Source organism: Thamnophis elegans, chromosome 5 (genome assembly GCF_009769535.1).
Source record: "Thamnophis elegans isolate rThaEle1 chromosome 5, rThaEle1.pri, whole genome shotgun sequence".
Lineage (NCBI taxonomy): Eukaryota > Metazoa > Chordata > Lepidosauria > Squamata > Colubridae > Thamnophis > Thamnophis elegans.
This window is the reverse complement of record NC_045545.1, coordinates 4880167-4901875: the sequence shown is the minus strand read 5'-3', so window position 1 is coordinate 4901875 and position 21709 is coordinate 4880167. Positions and strand designations below refer to the sequence as shown.

Sequence of the window (21709 nt, the reverse complement as noted above, 5' to 3'; positions counted from 1 at the left end):
TCCTCAGCCGGCTTTGCCTTGGGAACTTTAAGACTTGTGGACTTCAACTCCCAGAATCCCTCAGCCGGCTTTGCCTAGGGAACTTTAAGACTTGTGGACTTCAACTCCCAGAATTCCTCAGCCAGCAAAGGAGATTTTTTTTTCATGTGGATCTCTAGGGGTCTCCAACCTTGGCAACTTTAAGACTTGTGGACTTCAACTCCCAGAATTCCTCAGCCAGCAAAGGAGATTTTTTTTTCATGTGGATAGGGTCTCCAACCTTGGCAACTTTAAGACTTGTGGACTTCAACTCCCAGAATTCCTCAGCCAGCAAAGGAGATTTTTTTTTCATGTGGATCCACATGAAAAAAAAATCTCCTTTGCTGGCTGAGGAATTCTGGGAGTTGAAGTCCACAAGTCTTAAAGTTCCCTAGGCAAAGCCGGCTGAGGGATTCTGGGAGTTGAAGTCCACAAGTCTTAAAGTTCCCTAGGCAAAGCCGGCTGAGGGATTCTGGGAGTTGAAGTCCACAAGTCTTAAAGTTCCCTAGGCAAAGCCGGCTGAGGGATTCTGGGAGTTGAAGTCCACAAGTCTTAAAGTTGCCAAGGTTGGAGACCCCTAGAGATCCACATGAAAAAAAAAATCTCCTTTGCTGGCTGAGGAATTCTGGGAGTTGAAGTCCAGACATCTTCAAGTTGCCAAGGTTGAGAAACACTGCCCTAGAGATCCACATGAAAAAAAAAATCTCCTTTGCTGGCTGAGGAATTCTGGGAGTTGAAGTCCACAAGTCTTAAAGTTGCCAAGGTTGGAGACCCCTAGAGATCCACATGAAAAAAAAATCTCCTTTGCTGGCTGAGGAATTCTGGGAGTTGAAGTCCACAAGTCTTAAAGTTCCCTAGGCAAAGCCGGCTGAGGGATTCTGGGAGTTGAAGTCCACAAGTCTTAAAGTTCCCTAGGCAAAGCCGGCTGAGGGATTCTGGGAGTTGAAGTCCACAAGTCTTAAAGTTCCCTAGGCAAAGCCGGCTGAGGGATTCTGGGAGTTGAAGTCCACAAGTCTTAAAGTTGCCAAGGTTGGAGACCCCTAGAGATCCACATGAAAAAAAAAATCTCCTTTGCTGGCTGAGGAATTCTGGGAGTTGAAGTCCAGACATCTTCAAGTTGCCAAGGTTGAGAAACACTGCCCTAGAGATCCACATGAAAAAAAAAATCTCCTTTGCTGGCTGAGGAATTCTGGGAGTTGAAGTCCACAAGTCTTAAAGTTGCCAAGGTTGGAGACCCCTAGCCTAGGGAACTTTAAGACTTGTGGACTTCAACTCCCAGAATCCCTCAGCCGGCTTTGCCTAGGGAACTTTAAGACTTGTGGACTTCAACTCCCAGAATTCCTCAGCCAGCAAAGGAGATTTTTTTTTCATGTGGATCTCTAGGGCAGTGTTTCTCAACCTTGGCAACTTGAAGATGTCTGGACTTCAAGTCCCAGAATTCCCCAGCCAGCGAATGCTGGCTGGGGAATTCTGGGACTTGAAGTCCAGACATCTTCAAGTTGCCAAGGTTGAGAAACACTGCTCTAGGGGTCTCCAACCTTGGCAACTTTAAGACTGGCTGAGGAATTCTGGGAGTTGAAGTCCACAAGTCTTAAAGTTGCCAAGGTTGGAGTGAATAAAGCAGTTACAAGTTCAATTTGAGGAAGCCCGCTACAAAAGAGAACAGCATCCATGTGCGGGTATTGCCGTCCTATAAAAAGCAACCCTCAACTAGGCGGTCTCTTTTTTACCCCGTTCCATATTCAAACTTTCCCGGACGTTCTCCTGACTTCTTAGTTTGACTGTTTACAGACTGTAACTCTTTGGGTTGAGAGAGGCTATTCCCAATAGGGAGTTCCCAATTCTCGCGAGACCTCCAGGCCGCCCTCCGCCTTTTTTGCCTTTCGGCCGACGAGATTTCGAAGCGCAAGATGGCCAGCGGGCCTTGCAAAACGGAGGCGCATGCGCAACGGCGACCTCTCCGCCGTCGGTTGGGAAAACATGGCGGGGCCCAGTTCTGAGGCGAGTGGCCGGCAGTTGCGACCGGGGAAAAGCAACCGGATCCTCTTGGTGCGACATTTGCCCGCCGTCTTGACGGCCTCGGAGAAAGAAGAGTTGCTGAGGCACTTCGGGGCTTCGTCGGTGCGGATCCTTTCGGACCACGGCAGGCTGGTAGGGAAGAGGGTTTTTAAATGTTTATATCTTAAAAAGCGTCATCGAGTTTTCAATTTAAGTCCCAGGATGGCCTCTCCTGGATTACCTGAAGTACGAAATATATTCATTTTAACGCCGTTTATTATCTTCCACCCAGAGTCGCGCGCCTTTTAAGATAGGCGGCAACATAAATTTGATAAATAAATAACCTCCTATAAGGGCCCAGAGATACGACTGTCCCGAAGCTAACGAGTCGTCAGACAAAAGCAACAAATTTGATTAAGAGAGAGAGCAAAAGAGCGAGGCTGGAAATCTTTTAAAGCAGGGGTCTCCAACCTTGGGAACCTTTAAGGCTTGTGGACTTCAACTCCCAGAATTCCTCAGCCAGCAAAGCCTTAAAGGTTCCCAAGGCAAAGCCGGCTGAGGGATTCTGGGAGTTGAAGTCCACAAGTCTTAAAGGTTCCCAAAGCAAAGCCGGCTGAGGGATTCTGGGAGTTGAAGTCCACAAGTCTTAAAGGTTCCCAAGGCAAAGCCGGCTGAGGGATTCTGGGAGTTGAAGTCCACAAGTCTTAAAGGTTCCCAAGGCAAAGCCGGCTGAGGGATTCTGGGAGTTGAAGTCCACAAGCCTTAAGAGTTCCCAAGGCAAAGCCGGCTGAGGGATTCTGGGAATTGAAGTCCACAAGTCTTAAAGGTTCCCAAGGCAAAGCCGGCTGAGGGATTCTGGGAGTTGAAGTCCACAAGTCTTAAAAGTTCCCAAGGCAAAGCCGGCTGAGGGATTCTGGGAGTTGAAGTCCACAAGTCTTAAAGGTTCCCAAGGCAAAGCCGGCTGAGGGATTCTGGGAGTTGAAGTCCACAAGTCTTAAAGGTTCCCAAGGCAAAGCCGGCTGAGGGATTCTGGGAGTTGAAGTCCACAAGTCTTAAAGGTTCCCAAGGCAAAGCCGGCTGAGGGATTCTGGGAGTTGAAGTCCACAAGTCTTAAAGGTTCCCAAGGCAAAGCCGGCTGAGGGATTCTGGGAGTTGAAGTCCACAAGCCTTAAGAGTTCCCAAGGCAAAGCCGGCTGAGGGATTCTGGGAATTGAAGTCCACAAGTCTTAAAGGTTCCCAAGGCAAAGCCGGCTGAGGGATTCTGGGAGTTGAAGTCCACAAGTCTTAAAAGTTCCCAAGGCAAAGCCGGCTGAGGGATTCTGGGAGTTGAAGTCCACAAGTCTTAAAGGTTCCCAAGGCAAAGCCGGCTGAGGGATTCTGGGAATTGAAGTCCACAAGTCTTAAAGGTTCCCAAGGCAAAGCCGGCTGAGGGATTCTGGGAATTGAAGTCCACAAGTCTTAAAAGTTCCCAAGGCAAAGTTGGCTGAGGAATTCTGGGAGTTGAAGTCCACAAGTCTTAGAGTTCCCAAGGCAAAGCCGGCTGAGGCATTCTGGGAGTTGAAGTCCACAAGTCTTAAAAGTTCCCAAGGCAAAGCCGGCTGAGGGATTCTGGGAGTTGAAGTCCACAAGTCTTAAAGGTTCCCAAGGCAAAGCCGGCTGAGGGATTCTGGGAGTTGAAGTCCACAAGTCTTAAAAGTTCCCAAGGCAAAGCCGGCTGAGGAATTCTGGGAGTTGAAGTCCACAAGTCTTAAAAGTTCCCAAGGTTGGAGACCTCTGAATTCTAAAGGATCACAGATACAAATATATTCAGGAAAAGAATGGTGAATTCAATCACGATGATATAGATTATTTGAAAAAAGGAATAAAACCAACCTGCACTTTGGTTGTGGCATGTTGTGGTGCGTAGAACGTGTATTTTTTTTTCTTTGTACAAAAACAAACTTATGCCTGGTTTATTTTTTCAGAAACATACAGCTTTTGCGACTTTTCCCAATGAAAATGCAGCTACTCAGGTGTGTATTGGACATTTAAACTTCCTCCTTCCTCATTGATTTCATTTTCATACTTGTATACTGCCCATACAGCAGAGTGAGGTGCCCTGGTGCATTTCTACCGCAATGCTTTTATACATGAAATCTAATGTGAAAAATGATTGCTTGACTTGTGAACTTCTATGTAAATGCAGGCTGGTGCTTGATATGCCTTCCAGATGATATTGAATTTTAGACACTAGCTGTCATGGGAAGAGCTATTAAGTACTTATTCTAACATTATCATATACAGGTAGTCCTTGGCTTATGTTCATTTAGTCAGTGACCATTCAGAGTTATAATGGGCTGAAAAGATGGTCTGAGGATCATCGCTAACCCTAACCCATTCTTCCTAACACCCAATTTCAGCACCCTCCCAACTATTAGCTAAGATTCCCACTTGTTTTCACTTAATGACTGATACATTATGGGGTTACGATGTTAACATGGACTGCCAAGGATTGCCTTCACTAAATGATAGGGTCACATGTTTTCACGCTTTACAATTTCATCGCTTAGCATCAGCCATCTTGGTCCTAGTTGCTAACCGAAGACTGTCTTTATTCCATATTTTTTCTTATTTAAGAGTGCACAGTAGCACTAATTATGGTGTCATTTTTCTTCTATTCATCTTTGATCCAGCTTTATTCACATGCGGCTAAAAATATTGGTACCCTTCATCTTTTCTCCAAACTATCTCAATTAGTTATGAAATTAGATGAAATGGATACAGGTAAATGGCATTTACCAATCTTTACTCCATATTGTAGTTATTGCTTCGAAAAGGTGTGCTATGAAATCTTAGGTGTAGTGGTACCAATAATTATGTCTGTGGTATTTTCAGTTGTTCCATTATTTACACAAATATGTTAAGACATATATCACAAGCAAAGTGTCAGTTCTATGGACTATGGAGCAAAAAATGTGGATGTCATTTACTTATGTCAGTTTCAACATATTTCGGAGCAAATTAGGGTTAGAAAGTGGAGGAGTACCGTTCTTTTCTGTAGAGTGTTGTTGTTGTTTTTTGCTACAGTGCTCAGTTTTAGGCAAATTAGAAGAGGAGGAAAATGAAAAGCTTAAAAAAAATCATTGATCCTTTTCTTTTAAAATAATATTGGTTCGTCTAGCTTATTGTTGTATTCTATTTATTTAAGGCTTTATCAAAACTACATCAGCTCAATCTTCTAGGCCACACTCTTGTAGTTGAATATGCAAAGGATCAAGAGAGTGATTTTGCAATTAGTGAACCTTCTGAAAAAGACAAAAGGTATGTAAACATTTTAAACCCAGTAGCTGTATAACAGCTTGAAAACTAAATACTGCAGATAGTTAATAACATATCCCTTAACACACACACACGGACACACTTACACACACACACCCTTCATGTGATTAATATGTAAGGATCTATACTGTTTATCCAAATCATATTTTCATTACTGATAATAATAATATAACTAGTAATGAAGTTAAGTGTCTTTTTTCAGTTAGTGTTTTTATCACTGGTCTTATAGTCCTGATGATACCTGTAAACATTCAAAAATCACTTATATTTACAGGAATATTTTGCATTATTGATTGATTTAAAAATTTGAGCATAACAAATTTAAATAATGATTTGGATATTTGATTAATATCTCTCAACTAATAATTTCATAGAAATAGCGTAACTTACTGATGTAGAGAGAGAAAAAATTTAGACAGACTGGAATAACATGAATGAGAAATTTAGAAATTTTGCTTGTTGAATGAATATTAGATTAAATTCAGCCTGCCATATAAAGTATTCATTGTTTATTTCTATTATTGTTTAGTCTTGAAGAGCCTGTCAAAGAAGAGAAGGGGCAAAAAGACCTAAGCTGTCTCAGAATTGAAAGTGGAGTTGCTCCTAGCCATGGGTTAGTACCTGGTTGTGATCATGTGTTAAGATTACCTCACTGTAACCTCTTTGAATGCATGTAAGCAAATTTGAAATCAGTGAAGGACTCCGATTGTTAGCTTTGCAGATCAACCACTTTCCCTTATACCCTTAGAAGCACAATATTTTCCAGAATCATTCTACCTTAACACTTACATAGGATTTCCCCCCCCCCCTTTTCTTTGGATAAAACTTGTGTTAGATCTAAAAGCTGGAAAGTAACAGAACGTGTACTTCCAGAAATCATCCCTGCAATCCATTATTAGTTGAATTGGTATTCTAATGCCCCCGAATTTAATTTAGGCAAAGATGTGTTAAGAGTATGCTGATTCCTGAATTTTTCCCCCCAATACAGTTCCTTTTCGGTATTGCCATTTTACATGGGTTGAGGTCTAACTTGACAGTGTTTGTGTACATCAGCACTAGAACATACTAAATGAAATATTAGCGTACAGTGGTTAGAGTGCAGTACTGCAGGCTACTTCTGCTGATCACTGACTGCCAGCAGTTTGGCACATCGAATCTCACCAGGTTCAAGGTTGACTCAGCCTTCCATCCTTCCGAGTTGGGTAAAATGAGGACCCAGATTGTTAGGGGCAATATGCTGACTCTGTAAACTGCTTAGAGGGCTGGAAAGCACTGTGAAGCAGTATATGTCTAAGTGCTATTGCTATTATTTATTGAAAATATAGGGCAGCGTTTTAGAAATTATCCTTTATTTCAAAAGTAGCGTCCATGTGATATTGGAAAGACAAACACAATGTCTCCCAAACTAACCATACAACCTGTAATGTTTCTTTTAAATATGTTGGCAGGCTATTGGCTGTGAATTTTAGCAGGGTTACATAGAAAAATGGTAAAATTGCAATAGAGAGATACAGCATCAATGAAGCAGATAAATAAATAAATCCAAGACTATATGAGCCCAGACTCTGCAGTCTGTGCAAATGAATAACCTTGAATATTTAATGTGCTTAATCAAGTTAAGACACCAGTCCAGAAAGCAAGAGACCATGAGTTCAAGTCCTATATTAGTCATGAAACCAACTGGGTGACCTTAGGCCAGTCATTCTCTCTCAGCCCAACTCACATCACAGGGCTGTGGGGAAAATAGAAGGGGGAAAGTCTCCTGGATATGTTTGCTACCTTGAGTTATTTGTAAAAATAGTAAAAATTTGTAAAAATGGGTGGAATATAAATAAATATCTCATTGTTTTCTACAGGTTAACATTCCCTATAAATTCGTGCCTCAAATATTTGTATCCCCCACCGTCCAGTACAATCTTAGCCAACATAGCAAATGCTTTGGCAAGTGTTCCTAAATTCTATGTACAGGTAAGTATGTATAGCTTCTTCTATTTGAATATAATATTAAACAGTATTGACTGCTTATTCCCAAGGGTGGCAAAAACATTACTTCTGGGTATTAACTGCTTAAACGTTAGTTTTTAATGAATTATTACTTTAAGGGACAAATTTAACTGGTGGAAAAACCTCCGGTTAATGTGCATGTTCAGTATTTGATAGACGTGACAAACCTATTTTCTTTGGGAACAAAGTAGAGATCATTGTATTCCTTCTATACCTTTGCTGTCTTTAGTCCTCCAAAATGAAGGTTTCACACATGGCTATAATATTGTAGCTCACACAGATGTTAGAATTCCTTTTCAGACCTAAAGGAATCTTCTGTAGCATGTTTCTGATCTACAATCTTTATCTCTGTTTCTATGTATTAATTGATGCTTCCTAATTTATTGATAAGAAACACTTCTTTTTTTCAGTATTGATTGGTAACTTCCACATTTACTCAAAAGGAAGATGAATCTGAATTTTAAATGATCCATTCCAAAAATAAAGAACAGTTTACCCTTTTCCCCACCAATAAATATAGAGAAAAAAAGTATATTACCCAGTTTTTCTGTCCTGTCAACTTAAAGTTACCAAGGCTAACTGAATCCAATCCTTGTAGTTCCTTACTGCCTAAAAACGTAACATGTTTACGAAAAAGAAAAAAATAAAATAACTGGACACTGAAGGTTTGGGCATTACAGAAAAGTTTAGAATTGATAGGAAGCAATCCCTTTCATACATCATCTGCAAAAGCCTTAAAAGTCATATCGCCTTTTGGTATAATTGCATTTAAGCAGGGAAGTAATGGTTTAAAATTATGTAAATTTCAAGCATCACCATCAGTGGACTTTGAGCAATGATATTTTGTTTTTCAAGTTCTTTGTTTTAAAATCTGACTTTTAGGCAATTATTATAATTATTTAATATTCCTATTTTAATTATTTTAAAATTGCAAATTTATAATAATTGTTTTTAGAAGCTTGGACTCATCCTAGGCACATTTTTTTTTGTGCTCAAATCATTAATTTCATTTTGCATCATTGTTTTTGGAATGACAATAATTGGAACTTACTGCCTTCTTTCTGCATTATTGTGTTATTGTATTGTATTAACAGATCATTGTGCTTTAAAATATGTTTCTATATACCTGCCTTTCAAAGATGCTTAAACGAGGTAATTTAATTTCACATGAAGAATCTTCCCCTACCCCTTTTCTCCAATTCCAGAACTTGGTCATCAAATGCAAATTTCTACTTAGCTGTGCAGAGTGTGAAACAGTTGTACAAATCTGTAATGTGTATTGCTGAATGTGGTATGCTGAAGTACTATGGCAAGGCAATGATCTAAAGGTCATGAGCATAATTATGTGAATCCCTTGGAATATTTTTAAGAATTGCTGTTTGAATATTATGCTACTCTTCCACTTCAGGTTCTGCATCTTATGAACAAAATGAATCTTCCACCTCCTTTTGGACCAATTACTGTACGGCCACCCATGGTAAGGAACTTTACTATTTACAATACTCGGAACAAAAGCAATTGTGCATATAGAGCAGTGGTGGGATTCAAATAATTTAACAACCGATTCTCTGCCCTAATGACCAGCTGGGTAGGCGTGGACCAGTGGTCATGTGACCGGGTGGACGTAGCCAACTCAAAGTCACTCACGTCAATGGACGCTTCGCCTTAGCTGTTACAATGTCATAAGGGTTAACCGGAGAGGCAGTTTCTATAAGCAGGGCAATAAAGATTAGGCTAGAAACAACACCAGAATGTTTCCTTCCTGCCTTCCTTACAGGATTAGCCCTGTAAAAATGAAAAAAAAACAAAAACGAGATTTCTTCCAACAACCGATTCTCCCAACTGCTGAGAAAGTTACGAACCGGTTCTCCCGAATAGGTGCGAACCAGCTGAATCCCACCACTGATATAGAGCATAATTTTAATTTACATTTTCTCCCTGAGGTTAGAAACCAGAGTATTGATAACTTTCATTTAAGGGGCCTGTATTGAGCGTAGTGGAGTTTTTAACTTTTTCTTAAAATGAAGAGTATTGTGAAAACCTATTTCAGTAGGTTGTAAAAGATTTGCCACAGACCCTAACATGGAAAAGGCTTTGTTTCGGCCTAGCTCAAATTTGCAGTATCTTGTTGAGTTTTCTAACATTTTAAAGTCTTTACTTCTGTGGCTGCTCTCCACGGTAGAGCAATAGATGAACTATTCAGTCAACTGGGGAGCATCTCTCGAATAACTGGAGCAGTTTTGATAGTCTTCAAATATTAGACTATGCATCATCTGAATAATCCAGAATAAATGAAGAATATGAAATTGCAGTTTGTACTTTCTATTCCAACTTCTCATTGCAGTCAAATAGTTTTTTTCAAAAAAAAAGTTGCATACAGAGAAGAATGTTTTGCTTAGTCCTCTTTCGGACTTCACTCTGATTTAATTGTTGGCTTTCCATTTGGGAATATATTGCAAATGTGATGCAGTAACTTTGGTCTTTGGCTTTATGATTGCATGCGAAGTAGTTTGTGTTAGGGAAGATGACTCGATAGATCATAGTGTGATATTGTATAAGTGTGTACGTCTATGTGTGCGTAAGAATTCTTGCATTTAAATGATTACTTCAGAGATGGTTTAAATAATTAGAAGTTCTGTGTTTTTTACTCTGTTTAGTATGAAGAGTACTTCCCTTTGCCACCTCCTATTCCTCCTTTACCTCCTGAGCACCCTCCATTGCCTGAAGATGACAGCCAAGACTCAAATAAAGATGAGTCTGAATATGAAAGTGCCGATGAAGAAAAAGAAAGGTTCATAAATAACAGCAGCAAAGTTCTATCTTTTGGGTGCAAGTTTTAGTTTCTTTTAGCCTACAGATAGTAAAATTTTGAATTACACTCTTCGATTGAAATGTCTGCAGCATATGTCCAGAGAGCATTATGCAACCTTGAGCAGTAAAATCAATTTGTTTCAAATATATGCGTAGAACTGCAGTTCAGTGTTTGCCTTTGGCTACAGTGAACCTAAGTCATACGATTTATGCTTTATTTGCCCCTTTTCTAGAGCATGGCAATATAGAAACCCAACCCTGCTACTTAGATACCAACTTTAGTTCATTATCCAGACTTGAGGCATTCTGTTTCTTTTGGGACCCTCCACTAAACTGAATCCTTATGTGATTCAGAGAAGAAATTGCAAGTAAAAAAGGATAAGGCCCCATACTTAAGTTTTAGCAGAATCGTTTTGGTAGATTTTTCTGCTATCTTGGGCTTTCAAGCATGGGAGACCTAACCTATAAATCAGGGGTAGTCAACCTTTTTATACCTACCGCCCACTTTTGTATCTCTGTTAGTAGTAAAAATTTTTGACCGCCCACCAGTTCCACAGTAATGGTGATTTATAAAGTAGGGAAGTAACTTTACTGTATAAAATTTATAAAGCAGAGTTACAGCAAACCCTTACCGCCCACCATGAAAGTTGGAACGCCACTAGTGGGCGGTAGGGAGCAGGTTGACTACCACTACTGTAAATAAACATAAAGCTATAATTAATTTTTATTTTCTGTGCTATAATGATCTATTACAATATTGGATCTCTTAGAAAGACATTAACATTTTACACAAGAATCAGCCCCTTACTCCTCCTCCTCCTCCAAAATGTTAATATCTATCTAAGAAGATATTAGGGGGGGGGGGAATCATTTTTTTTTCTGTATAGATATAAAAAGTTAACTATATATTCAATTTTTAGATTTACAAAATTGGTGGAACTAGCAACACTTCAGCCAAAACGACCGATGCCAACAAAGCAGCGTCACACAAGGAAAAAAAGGAAGATAAAGGACTTATTAAATGCTTCCCTAGTTGCTCCACCCAGGTATGACACAAAAGTTAATGCACAATATTGCCAATTAACAATAAACCTCATTGTACACTTGTGGATGTCTTGAATGAAAGACTAATTGCTTGCTGACCTACAAATAGCACATTAAGCCGATTTTGCCAGCTTGTATGATAGATCATGTTTGGGGAACATACTGTGCCTTATAGTTCTATATAGAAAATAGCATATTTTCTCCTAGGATATGTACATTAAATGATTAAGAAAGCTGTTTTGTTAAATGTTTGCATAGCCATGTTATTCTGTAGCCAATAATTGGCCTGAAAGTCTAAGGCAAACTGTCTGTATGTGGCTCATGAAATCAAAACTCATCATCATATACAGTATATGTGATGTGGATCATAAGGAATATATATTATTTTCAATTTCCTGGGTTTTGACTCAGTGGGAATTGAAAATACCAGCTTAAGCAAGTTTTGGAAAAAAAATATTCAATATGGATTTTTTAAAATAATAGCAATAATTTATAGCATGCATAAAGTCCATGTTTAACATGAGGCTGTAGCTTACATTTTTTGTAGAAAACATTTGAAGTTTAATTTAGCATACAGTGGCTTCTGTTGGGACAGAAATACCTTAACTAGAATTATTCATGAAAAACGATGGGTTGAGATTTGACTTCTCTCCCAGTATTAAACTTCTGTCTCTGGGGCTTGTAGGTGCACAGGGGAACTACAACTGAGTTAAATTAGATTGCTACTCCACCTGCTTGTCTCTGGATTATTTTCTAACTCCAAGCATTATAGGTATAGACTATTTCTTCAGCTTCTTGACTCGCTGAGTTGAACAAATATTCAATCAGAAAAAGTTTTTCTACAGGGATACACATAGCTGGCAATTCTATCTCTGCTGAAGAGCAGGTTTTAGAATACCTGATTATAATAGTGAGAGCCTGTCCGACTTTTGTCTCAGGAGTTAATAAAATTGTTCTAATGCTTGAATAGTTTTTTTCCACAAGCATGTATTAGTAAATTACCCTGAATATTCAAAAGAGTGATCAAAACCATAGAAAAAAATATATTTTCCTTAATAAAGAAGTGCTTATAGAGATTCTCAGTCATCCAAGTCGTGGTGCTGTGTTCTGGCTGAACAGACAAAGCTCGATGAAACATTTTCAAGGAAAAAAAACAAGAAAGTTCAATTGCCTTTTGAATGGCACATTTGGGTTCATAAAATAAAGTTGCCTCAATGTTATGCCCAATGAATAAAAATTGAAGATTTGTAAGTGAGATAGACAGTCTCTAAATTTGATTGATAAACAAACAATTACAAGTAAGCCGCCATTCACTGACCAGTCACTTAATTTTACAACCAAAATTTGGAGTTCAATTGTAGTTGCAAGTCAAAGTCAAAGGGTTATCTATATGAGCCGAAGTGGTGCAGTGGTTAAATGCAGCACTGCAGGCTACTTCAGCTGACTGCAGTTCTACAGTTCGGCTGTTCAAATCTCACCGGCTCAGGGTTGACTCAGCCTTCCATCCTTCCGAGGTGGGTAAAATGAGGACCCGGATTGTTGTTGTTGGGGGCGATATGCTGACTCTGTAAACCGCTTAGAGAGGGCTGAAAGCCCTATGAAGCGGTATATAAGTCTAACTGCTATTGCTATATAGCTTTAATTTTTCAAATTGCATTGTTCCACATAATCTGTAGCACACAAAGTTAGTTCAGAAAGGAATGCCTGCTGAAAGATACTAGATTGTTTAATTGTCTGCTATTGTATAAAAGATGAAAATGCTTTCAAAGAAATGTAAAATGGTTAGGAGATGTGGAGGGGAAATCATTTGGCAATTTAAAAAAAAATGAACTTCATGTTTTGCGAACAGTAATTTGCACCCAGCACTGACACCTTCAGATGTGTTTGAGCAGCCACAAACAATAGGAATCAAGAAGATTGAATTTAACATTTCTTCAGAGACGCCTACTATTCTTCAGAAAAGCGTGGAAAAGGAGCACAATGATGGTACAAAATAAGTGTTTGCTTACCAACAACTTACAATTTAGATTTTCTGTGGTGTGCACTAGTGTGTGAGGATTGAGTCAAATTGCTAATCTCTGTGATCTTTCTCTGAGGAATCAGCTTAGGCAAGCTACTTTCTTAACTTCTAGTAGAACAAATAATGCCAATAGGGATTGTTAAAGTTCTGCAAGATACTGCTTTAAGCATTCTAATATATGATGTAAGCATTAAACATAGAGTCCTTGTTTACTGACAATTCAGCGATCATTCAAATTTACATTGGCACGAAATAAGGAGTCTTATGACCTCCTCTTAAAGTTGCAGCCATTGCCGCATCCCTGCAGTCATGGGATTGCAATTCGGGCGCTTGGCACCTGGTGTGCATTTGCGACCGTTACAATATCCTGTTGTCATTCACCATTTGTGACCTTCATAGTTGGCTCCCAACAAGCAAAATCAGTGGGGAAACTGACAAGAGGTCTCAAGTTATGGTCACAAGACATCACGCTTAATTGTGAATGATTTGGTTAACCACCACAGCTAGAACCTGATGAGATGCCATCATAAGTTGGGTGTGATCACATGATTGTTCACTTCATGATTGTATCACTTAGAATTGCCAATCCCAATTGTGGGCAATAATAAATTGCGACTACCTGTATTTATGTGGAGTTGATACAAATGATCTGAATTGTTTAGTTCTTACCATAGTATTTTCAGACATTATATCTGCTGTGAATTTCTATTTCTAGCAATTACTATTTCTGCTGCTGATGGCATCTATCCAGAATATTTTTAAGCTTTTTGAATTCAGTGAGATTAAGGATGCTGAAATTTACCTTACGCTGCTGTTGTTGTTAAATTGTTCATTCAATTTAAACACCATTTAAACTTTTTGCATCTTTCTTTCTTTTAAATAGACTCTTCCTCGGAAGCTGATGATATAACTAATGAAGGGTTTGGAAAAATTTTCCCGGCTCTCAGTTCTAATCATAAAGAGGACACAGAAGATGAAGAGGATGAAATTCCTTCAGAATTTGTTTCTAAAAGAGTGTTAGAAAAAGGCAGAATCTCAAAAAAAGGTGACGTTATAATTTTTTAAGCATTTTGTAGCATACAGTGGAAATACTGAATTGGATTATATCCCCATGTGATACTGGTGTTAACTTTTTAATTTTAATCTGTCACTATAGTCTTATCATCAGTTTTAAATATTTAATCAAGCAAGTTACCCCACAATGCAAACTGCAAATAATATTCTGAATTTTGTGTATGTTCCAGAAATGGAAACACTTTCTGTCTTCAAAAATTACGACCCCGGAGATCCAAACTGCAGAATTTATGTGAAGAATTTATCTAAACAAGTTCAAGAAAAGGTAACTGGAAGCAAAGCAGAATATTTTGGCTCTTTCATTATGCTTACTAACTTTTTTTTTGTTGTTGTTTTTATTTCAATCCCAGGATTTGAAATTTATTTTTGGAAAATACATTGACTTTTCATCAGAAACTGAACGAATAATGTAAGTGCCTGGATAAGTCAAATAATAATATCATTATTTTTAGATTTTTTTTGTATCCCCCTTTATACATATAAAAATTCAAGGTGGTGAATATATCTTGCCTTCTGTTTTCCCCACAACAACAACCCTGTGAAATGGGTTGAACTGAAAGAGAGTGACTGACAACTGGCTTTCATGCCAAAGGGAGGCCTGGCACTCCTAGCCTCCTGATTTCTGGACCAGCACCTTAACAAGCAATCTGAACTATGTTTATTTCCAGGAGAAGACTTTGGTTGGGAAAGAGACTATAGAATTGGGAGAAAGTCGAAAGGTTTGGGGAGAAATATTCCTGGAAAAAAAAAAGTTATGGCAATGGACAAGCAAAAAAAGCGCTATTTAGATATGGACATCTTGAGTATAGCAATAGCAATAGCAGTTAGACTTATATACCGCTTCATAGGGCTTTCAGCCCTCTCTAAGCGGTTTACAGAGTCAGCATATCGCCCCCAACAATCTGGGTCCTCATTTTACCCACCTCGGAAGGATGGAAGGCTGAGTCAACCTTGAGCCGGTGAGATTTGAACGGCTGAACTGCAGATAACAGTCAGCTGAAGTGGCCTGCAGTACTGCACCCTAACCACTGCGCCAGAACATGGCAGATAAAGTATATCTTAAGAAGGCGATGTTTTATATACATTGATAAATTGTAAAACACGAGGTCTATAGAATAGATAATGTTAAAAATGTTAATGCGAATTAGTTGCAGCCATAGATGCTAGAAATTGTGGGGTGCTAGCAAAAGGCAACCTGGCAGATATAGTTTTAACTGTTATGTATCAAAATAAGCCAAGGTTAATAGGGGAAATTCAAGGCTTCAGAAAATACCTCTTTCTTTTATTCTTAAGTCTTGTAAGAACCCGGTTTTAAGTGGCAATTTTTTTTTTTATAGTATATCATCTTACAAAAATAAAGCTGCTGTATTGGGCTTTTTGAAGAGACAGTTAGATGAATGCTATATGATCTGAAACTGTTATTAAATTGCATGAATGGTCCACTCTGTTGGATATTGAAAAAAAAAATCCAAAAAACAATAAATTGCTTTCTCTTGGCATACCCTAGGTTTGATATACGCTTAATGAAAGAAGGCCGCATGAAAGGACAAGCTTTTATTGGCCTTCCTAATGAAAAAGCAGCTGCAAAAGCTTTAAAAGAAACAAATGGATATCTCTTATTCGATAAGCCAATGGTGGTTGTATCCTTCATTTTAAAAATTGTGTTTCATTTTAGTTAACTGGGCAGTCACAAAATCTTCCATTTAGTAATGTATAATATTTGAACACAAGCAAGCTTTGCTTATTCTCACATACAACTCAGATAAATTCAAATATTATTTTCTGGAAGTATAAAATCTGACTGGGATTTATCCTGTGGGAGTATCTTTTTGAGGTTCATACATTATACATTGTGTCTACGGATAGTTCTTGACTTACAATTGGTCCTTTAAATGACTGAAGTTACAGTTGATCCCTTAAGGACCATTTGAAGTTACAACTGACACCCCCCCCACCCCCCCAAAAAAAGGTTCTTACAACTTGGATTCCGAGTTCTGACAGCTACACTCCCCTCTGCTCCCTGGGCCACATGATTGCATTTTGCGTGTTTGGCAACTGTCCTGCATTTACAACCATTTGCAGCATTCCCATAGTCATATAACTGTTATTTGTGTTCCTTTTTTCCCCCTGGAAACTGGCATTTACTTCCAATTTCCAGCAAAAAAAAAACAAACAAACCAATTGCTGACAATGAGCTTGCTTGTGTTCACTTAATGACTGCGGTGTTTGCCTTATGGCCATTGCAAAAAAAAAAAAAGAAGTTGTAAAATGCGGCATGGTCACATAGTGATCCATTTAAAGAGCAGCCCAACTTACAACTGTAATTCTGGGCTCATACAGTCATAAGTCAAGGACCACCTGTATTTAAAATGTGATTTTTGTGGCTTGCTACAATGTGTGAACACAGCCATTATAGTTTCTAATCACGATGCATGACAGCATTTGATTCTAGGCAACTATTGCTTATTTACAGGAAAAAAAATGACTTTATATGTAAGCTAAGAATCTGCCTCAAAATAGTTGGAAATGGGTTTTCCATAGAATGGTAAGTTGTAATGCAGAACTTTATTTCTAATATGAATTTCTATTTTGCTAAGTTTTAGATCAATGGTTAAAGTAGTATAATTCTTTGAAGAGTTCAAAGAACATTCGATTATCTCCACTATATCTAGTATGGATTAAGAGAAAAAAAAATATGTACTTTCTGTGCTTATCTTTTTTTATAACTCCCAAATAATCCTGAAACAGACTGAAAGTTTTCTAATTGAATGAGCAGCTACCTAATCACTGAACTTATTGGGACCATTTGTGACTTTTTTGTTAGCTTCATCATCACTTCGCCATGAGATAAAGATTATTGCAAGAGTAACAAATAAAATGTAACTTGCAATTAGGCTTTTGCTCCTTAATAAATACCTAGCAATTCGCTCGATCAGCAAGACCGAAGCCAGATGCCAAAGACAAGAGAAAACCTAGAGGGGAAAAAAACCTGAAAGTAAGTTACATTCTCACAACCCATTTTGACTATGAAAACCTTTATATAAAAATTGCTTGGGTTGGCTGAATTTGGAAGGTGGGGCTTCAGTTGACAATAGTTTATAAGTTTAATTGCTGTTCTTTAATTCACAGCTACATTTTAGCTGATTGGACTTTTTCTATTGATAAATTTAATTTTCTATGTCAAGACTGACTGGTATTCTAATCCAAGACAATTAATAAACTAATAAGACAGTCCCCTGCTTAGCTCCCCCCCCCTCCCTGCAAAGGAACATTATGAATGTTACCTGATGAGCAATTGTATACAAAACTCCTTGTCCCAGGAACAGAAAGCGAGTTCTCACTGGGAAAATATATGAATGGTGGATTGGTGTACTTTGGAAGATAAGTGTTCTTACGAATATTGGAGTATTTTGTCCTAGGAAATGAGTTTTGCATATACCTGCTGCAGAATTTGAAACAATGGCCCAGATAGAGTTTATCCAAAGTGATACTTAGGCCACAATCTTAAATTTTGTTTAAACAATATTGATTTCTGGTGAATCAATACATTTTTCTCTTTGTTGGGTGTTTGCAAACTTCTATAGTGTTGTTTTTTTTAAAGTGACATTTCACTAACGAACATCAGCCTGGAATGAATCCATTTGTGATTTTGACTAGTCTTCCTGAACTGTGAAATATCTAGCTCTGTTCTCAATTAAATGGTAGAGGAACTCCTTTAGAATTTTGTCACAAAAAGGTTAATCTAATTTTTTCATTACTAGGCAAAATCCTTTAATACCTTTGCGTTTGTTTAAAAACTTAAATGGTTGGTGTTTCATTTATATTGTTTATATTTGCAACAATCCTGGGATCCTGGCTACTGAATCTGTAGGCATCCAATCACATCAAATGGCACATCCAGCTATGCTGGATGTGCATTTATTTATCAGATTTTTTTTAAATCCCACCTTTATTACTTTGTAAATAATTCAAGGCAGCAAATATACACAATACTCCTTCCTCCCTATTTTTCCCATAGCTACCCTTTGAGGGGCTGCGGGCTAAGACAGTGACTCACCCAAATGCACCAGATGATCTAGACGCATATCAGCAAGGAAGGGACTGTCTTATTAGTTTATTAATTGTCTTGGATTAAAATACCAGTCAGTCTTGATCATTTAATTTAAGATTTATTGAACCTTGGGAATAGCAAATTCAGCATCAGATACCATCACATGATATTGTACTACAGGAGTGTCAAACTGGCGGCCCACGGGCCAGATGCATCACATGCAGGCCACACCCACCCCAGATCCGCGAAGGCAAAAAGTGTTGCCATACATTATGTGACATCAATGTGACGTGGCGAGTTTGACACCCATGTTTGTACTATGATGTGAATACCTAAAAACAGATAATAACCATTTTAAAAATGATCAAAATCTCATGAGGTTTCAACACTTACCTCTTGATCTTTCATGTTTTTAGTGTTATTTCCTGAACTTGCGGCCATTTCTGTTTAATGTTTTTAATATCCTTAATGTTGAGATTTGACAGATTTTGAGTAATGATGTCAGAGTTCATAGTTTTTTCTAGTTGGTTTGGCTAGGCTGTTTTCATCTTTAAAACAGCTAGTAATATTTTAAATATTTTAAATAAACATTTTAAATATGTCTTAGCTAATTAGAAATTCTGGTAACATTTTTTAAAAAATTTTGTTGAAAATTTTTAGGGTGAATTATTTTTTACGGTTATCAAAATAATGATTAGAAAAGAGTTTCAGATTTTTCTTTTCATCCCAGACAGAGTAAATCCACTGTATCTCAAAAGTGCCTGGGGCCAAATTTAAAAGTTTTGTTCCTGATAAACCCTTTTCGTAAGGACACACAATCATTAATGTTCACATACTGCTTGCTCTTTCAAGTGGTTAAGACACTCACCTAGGATCAATGAAACTCCACTTTCAAGTCCATCCCCAGTCATGGAAGTTCACCAGGTGATCTTGATTCAGTCACTTTTATCCTCAGATTGATTGTAGACAATTTGTGGGCAAAACTGGAGCAGGGAATGCTTTTGTATGCCACTTGGAACATATTTGACAGTGAAATAGAAAACTGACAATAAAATAATAGGTGTTCTGCTTGTTGATGCTCAATCGCTTATCAAATTATGAATAAATGTTCCGAATACAATGATCAAACCAGCATTCTCCAGCTTCTCTACTGCCAGATTATTTAGGTAATAGCTAAGCAGTGATGAAGTAAGTTCCTTCAACAACCCTATAGGTCTGCAGAAAAAACAGAGCATTATGTCCTTTAGTTCAGTTTCAAAAAGACAGAAACTAGCCCAGCCAAGCTTGATGACTGAAGACGTTTATAAATTCAGAGTTGGGGCAGTGCTTGTAAGCCCCACGTACACAAACCTTCATTATCCATTGTACGGTGTAAATATGTGTGTGTGCCATTCTCATGAAATCATCAGGTCTCGAGATTGAAGTAATCTTCCATTAATTTCATAAACTTAGAACCATTTTTGTAGCTGTTGAGATTTACTGGCAGTCAAACCTACTAAAACTTCCAAGGTCCTCCACAATAACAGAAATCTTAGTTCTGTTTCTTAGCTTCAAACCCAGGGGTGGGTTTCAACCAGTTCGCGGCGGTCCCCGCAAACCGGTTGGTCGGCGAAGGGCCCACTCGTCCGCCCGCGCTCCTTACCGGTCTTTGAAGGCTTCTGCGCTTCCATGCAGGCGCATGGCACATACAGCGCCTGTGCGATTCTCTGCGAGCAGCTGGATGGCACATACAGCGCCTGCGCGATTCTCTGCGAGCAGCTGGAGCATTGCGCAGGCACTATGACGCATGCGTGAACTGTGCACGTGCACGAGGACGCCACCAGCCCCGTTCCAACCGAACCAGTTGGAACGGGATAAGCAACCCACCACTGTTCAAACCTCTCCTTTTCCAAGACAGAGAGTTAACTCCAGGAGAATTCTTGTCTCTGTTCATACTTCCCATTCTATTCCAGATTTTACTACTAAAATAATCCTTGTTAGGTAACCTTAATTAACACATTTCTTCATCGTGCCTGCATGTGGTGCTATGGTTATAGTGTCTGGAGCGAATTCCGAAGGTATACCTTGAATTGCAGAGTCAAGGGAAATGTATATTATGAAAATGGCTCCCCCCCCCCCCCCCCCAATTTTATCTCTGGATTTATAACAAAGAAGTACGGAGTAGTTTACTGACACTGTTGTGACAAGAGTGACTTCCTGCTGTGTAATTTCAGTGCATATATTTTGAACAAATACATTTAATGTAGTTGTGTTAGCAGCATTTCAATTGGATCATAGTTACATGTTCTAGACGTACATTGCTTAGCTTCTGCCAAAGATTGTCACCTTGGAAAACAGCACAAAAAGTGAGGAAGCTCAACAAAATTGACGTAGTGCCTTTTTTTTTTTTTTTCAAAAACTATGGCAGGTAACATAAAATAGTGTAAAATATTTGTTGTAGATTTGAGATGTTGTGCCCATTTCTTTTAAGTTATATTTGGTTACAAATTTTTAAATGATGATCACTATTTCAAAATGGGCAGTCTAGATATAAAAAAAAAACCCAGCGAATAAAAGGATTAAACCACATTCTGCTGTTCTTCTTTAGAAACATTCCTGCGTAAATACTGCAGTAATACTGTGTCATGAAAAGTGTATCCTTTCTTGTTGTATCCTTTTTGTGAATCTTTTTTGGAAAAAACCCTTATTTTCTAGCATTGTAATACAGGCTAAAATAGTAAACCATTCTTCTTTCATTTAACAGGACACCCATAGAGGTTTTTAGCCTTTAAATGTGCCTTTTAAAATCCCAATTATTAATTAAAATCCCAGGCCTTCAGTAAGTGCAAGGGCTCTGCTTACGTTGGTAGAGCTTAAACGTTGTACTGTATACTAACTGATGGCCTGGACTCAAGTAACCACTGCACTAAAATTACAGGGAGAAAAATGAAGTCTTCTTATGTAGTTATGTGCTCGTTCTGATCTACAACTCAGCTGTTACTATCATGTATTTTATTTATTTATTTATTTGATTTCTATAGCCGCCCATCTCAGGAAGGTTGGCAGCGTACACCATGAAACATTAAAAAAACACCCATTTTGCTTATGATTTTGTTCTCTGTGTAACAGAGTAAAGCACAATAGCACCATTGTATTCAGAACAAATAGAACGGCTTCTTCCTTGAATAAAAGGGACTGTAAGCTAAAGGATACTCTTAGTGAAGAAAGGAAAGAGACACAGTTCTCACCCCCTAGATTACTACTTGCCCTTTAGGGCGAGTCTCCCAGTTTCCAAGTGCAGATTTTTACAAGAAGGATAATAAATTTAAAAAAAAGAGTTATCTCCTTTCCTCCGGTGGAAGCATCCTGCTCAGTAGAACTTCACCCAGCAG

At 38.4% G+C, this 21709-nt stretch overlaps 1 protein-coding gene across 3 annotated transcripts in view; it reads left to right on the top strand.

Moving 5' to 3' along the window:
• Positions 1-1922: 1922 nt before the first annotated feature.
• Positions 1923-21709, top strand: part of RNPC3 (RNA binding region (RNP1, RRM) containing 3) — a 20119-nt gene continuing 332 nt past the window's right edge. The window contains exons 1-15 of one of the 3 annotated variants that reach the window (XM_032218056.1): positions 1923-2169; positions 3981-4028; positions 5204-5316; positions 5864-5947; positions 7191-7302; positions 8747-8815; positions 9996-10129; positions 11070-11195; positions 13043-13179; positions 14097-14258; positions 14458-14552; positions 14638-14696; positions 15795-15927; positions 17208-17282; positions 20926-21709. The exon at positions 20926-21709 is cut by the window's right edge and continues 323 nt beyond it. In XM_032218056.1, coding sequence (XP_032073947.1) covers positions 1960-2169; positions 3981-4028; positions 5204-5316; positions 5864-5947; positions 7191-7302; positions 8747-8815; positions 9996-10129; positions 11070-11195; positions 13043-13179; positions 14097-14258; positions 14458-14552; positions 14638-14696; positions 15795-15927; positions 17208-17282; positions 20926-21078 — 1710 coding nt within the window. In that variant the 5' untranslated portion in view covers positions 1923-1959 and the 3' untranslated portion in view covers positions 21079-21709. Of the gene's footprint in view, positions 2170-3980; positions 4029-5203; positions 5317-5863; positions 5948-7190; positions 7303-8746; positions 8816-9995; positions 10130-11069; positions 11196-13042; positions 13180-14096; positions 14259-14457; positions 14553-14637; positions 14697-15794; positions 15928-17207; positions 17283-19068; positions 19549-20925 lie in introns of those variants that run through there. The other 2 variants (XM_032218059.1, XM_032218058.1) reach the window with 2 other exon arrangements.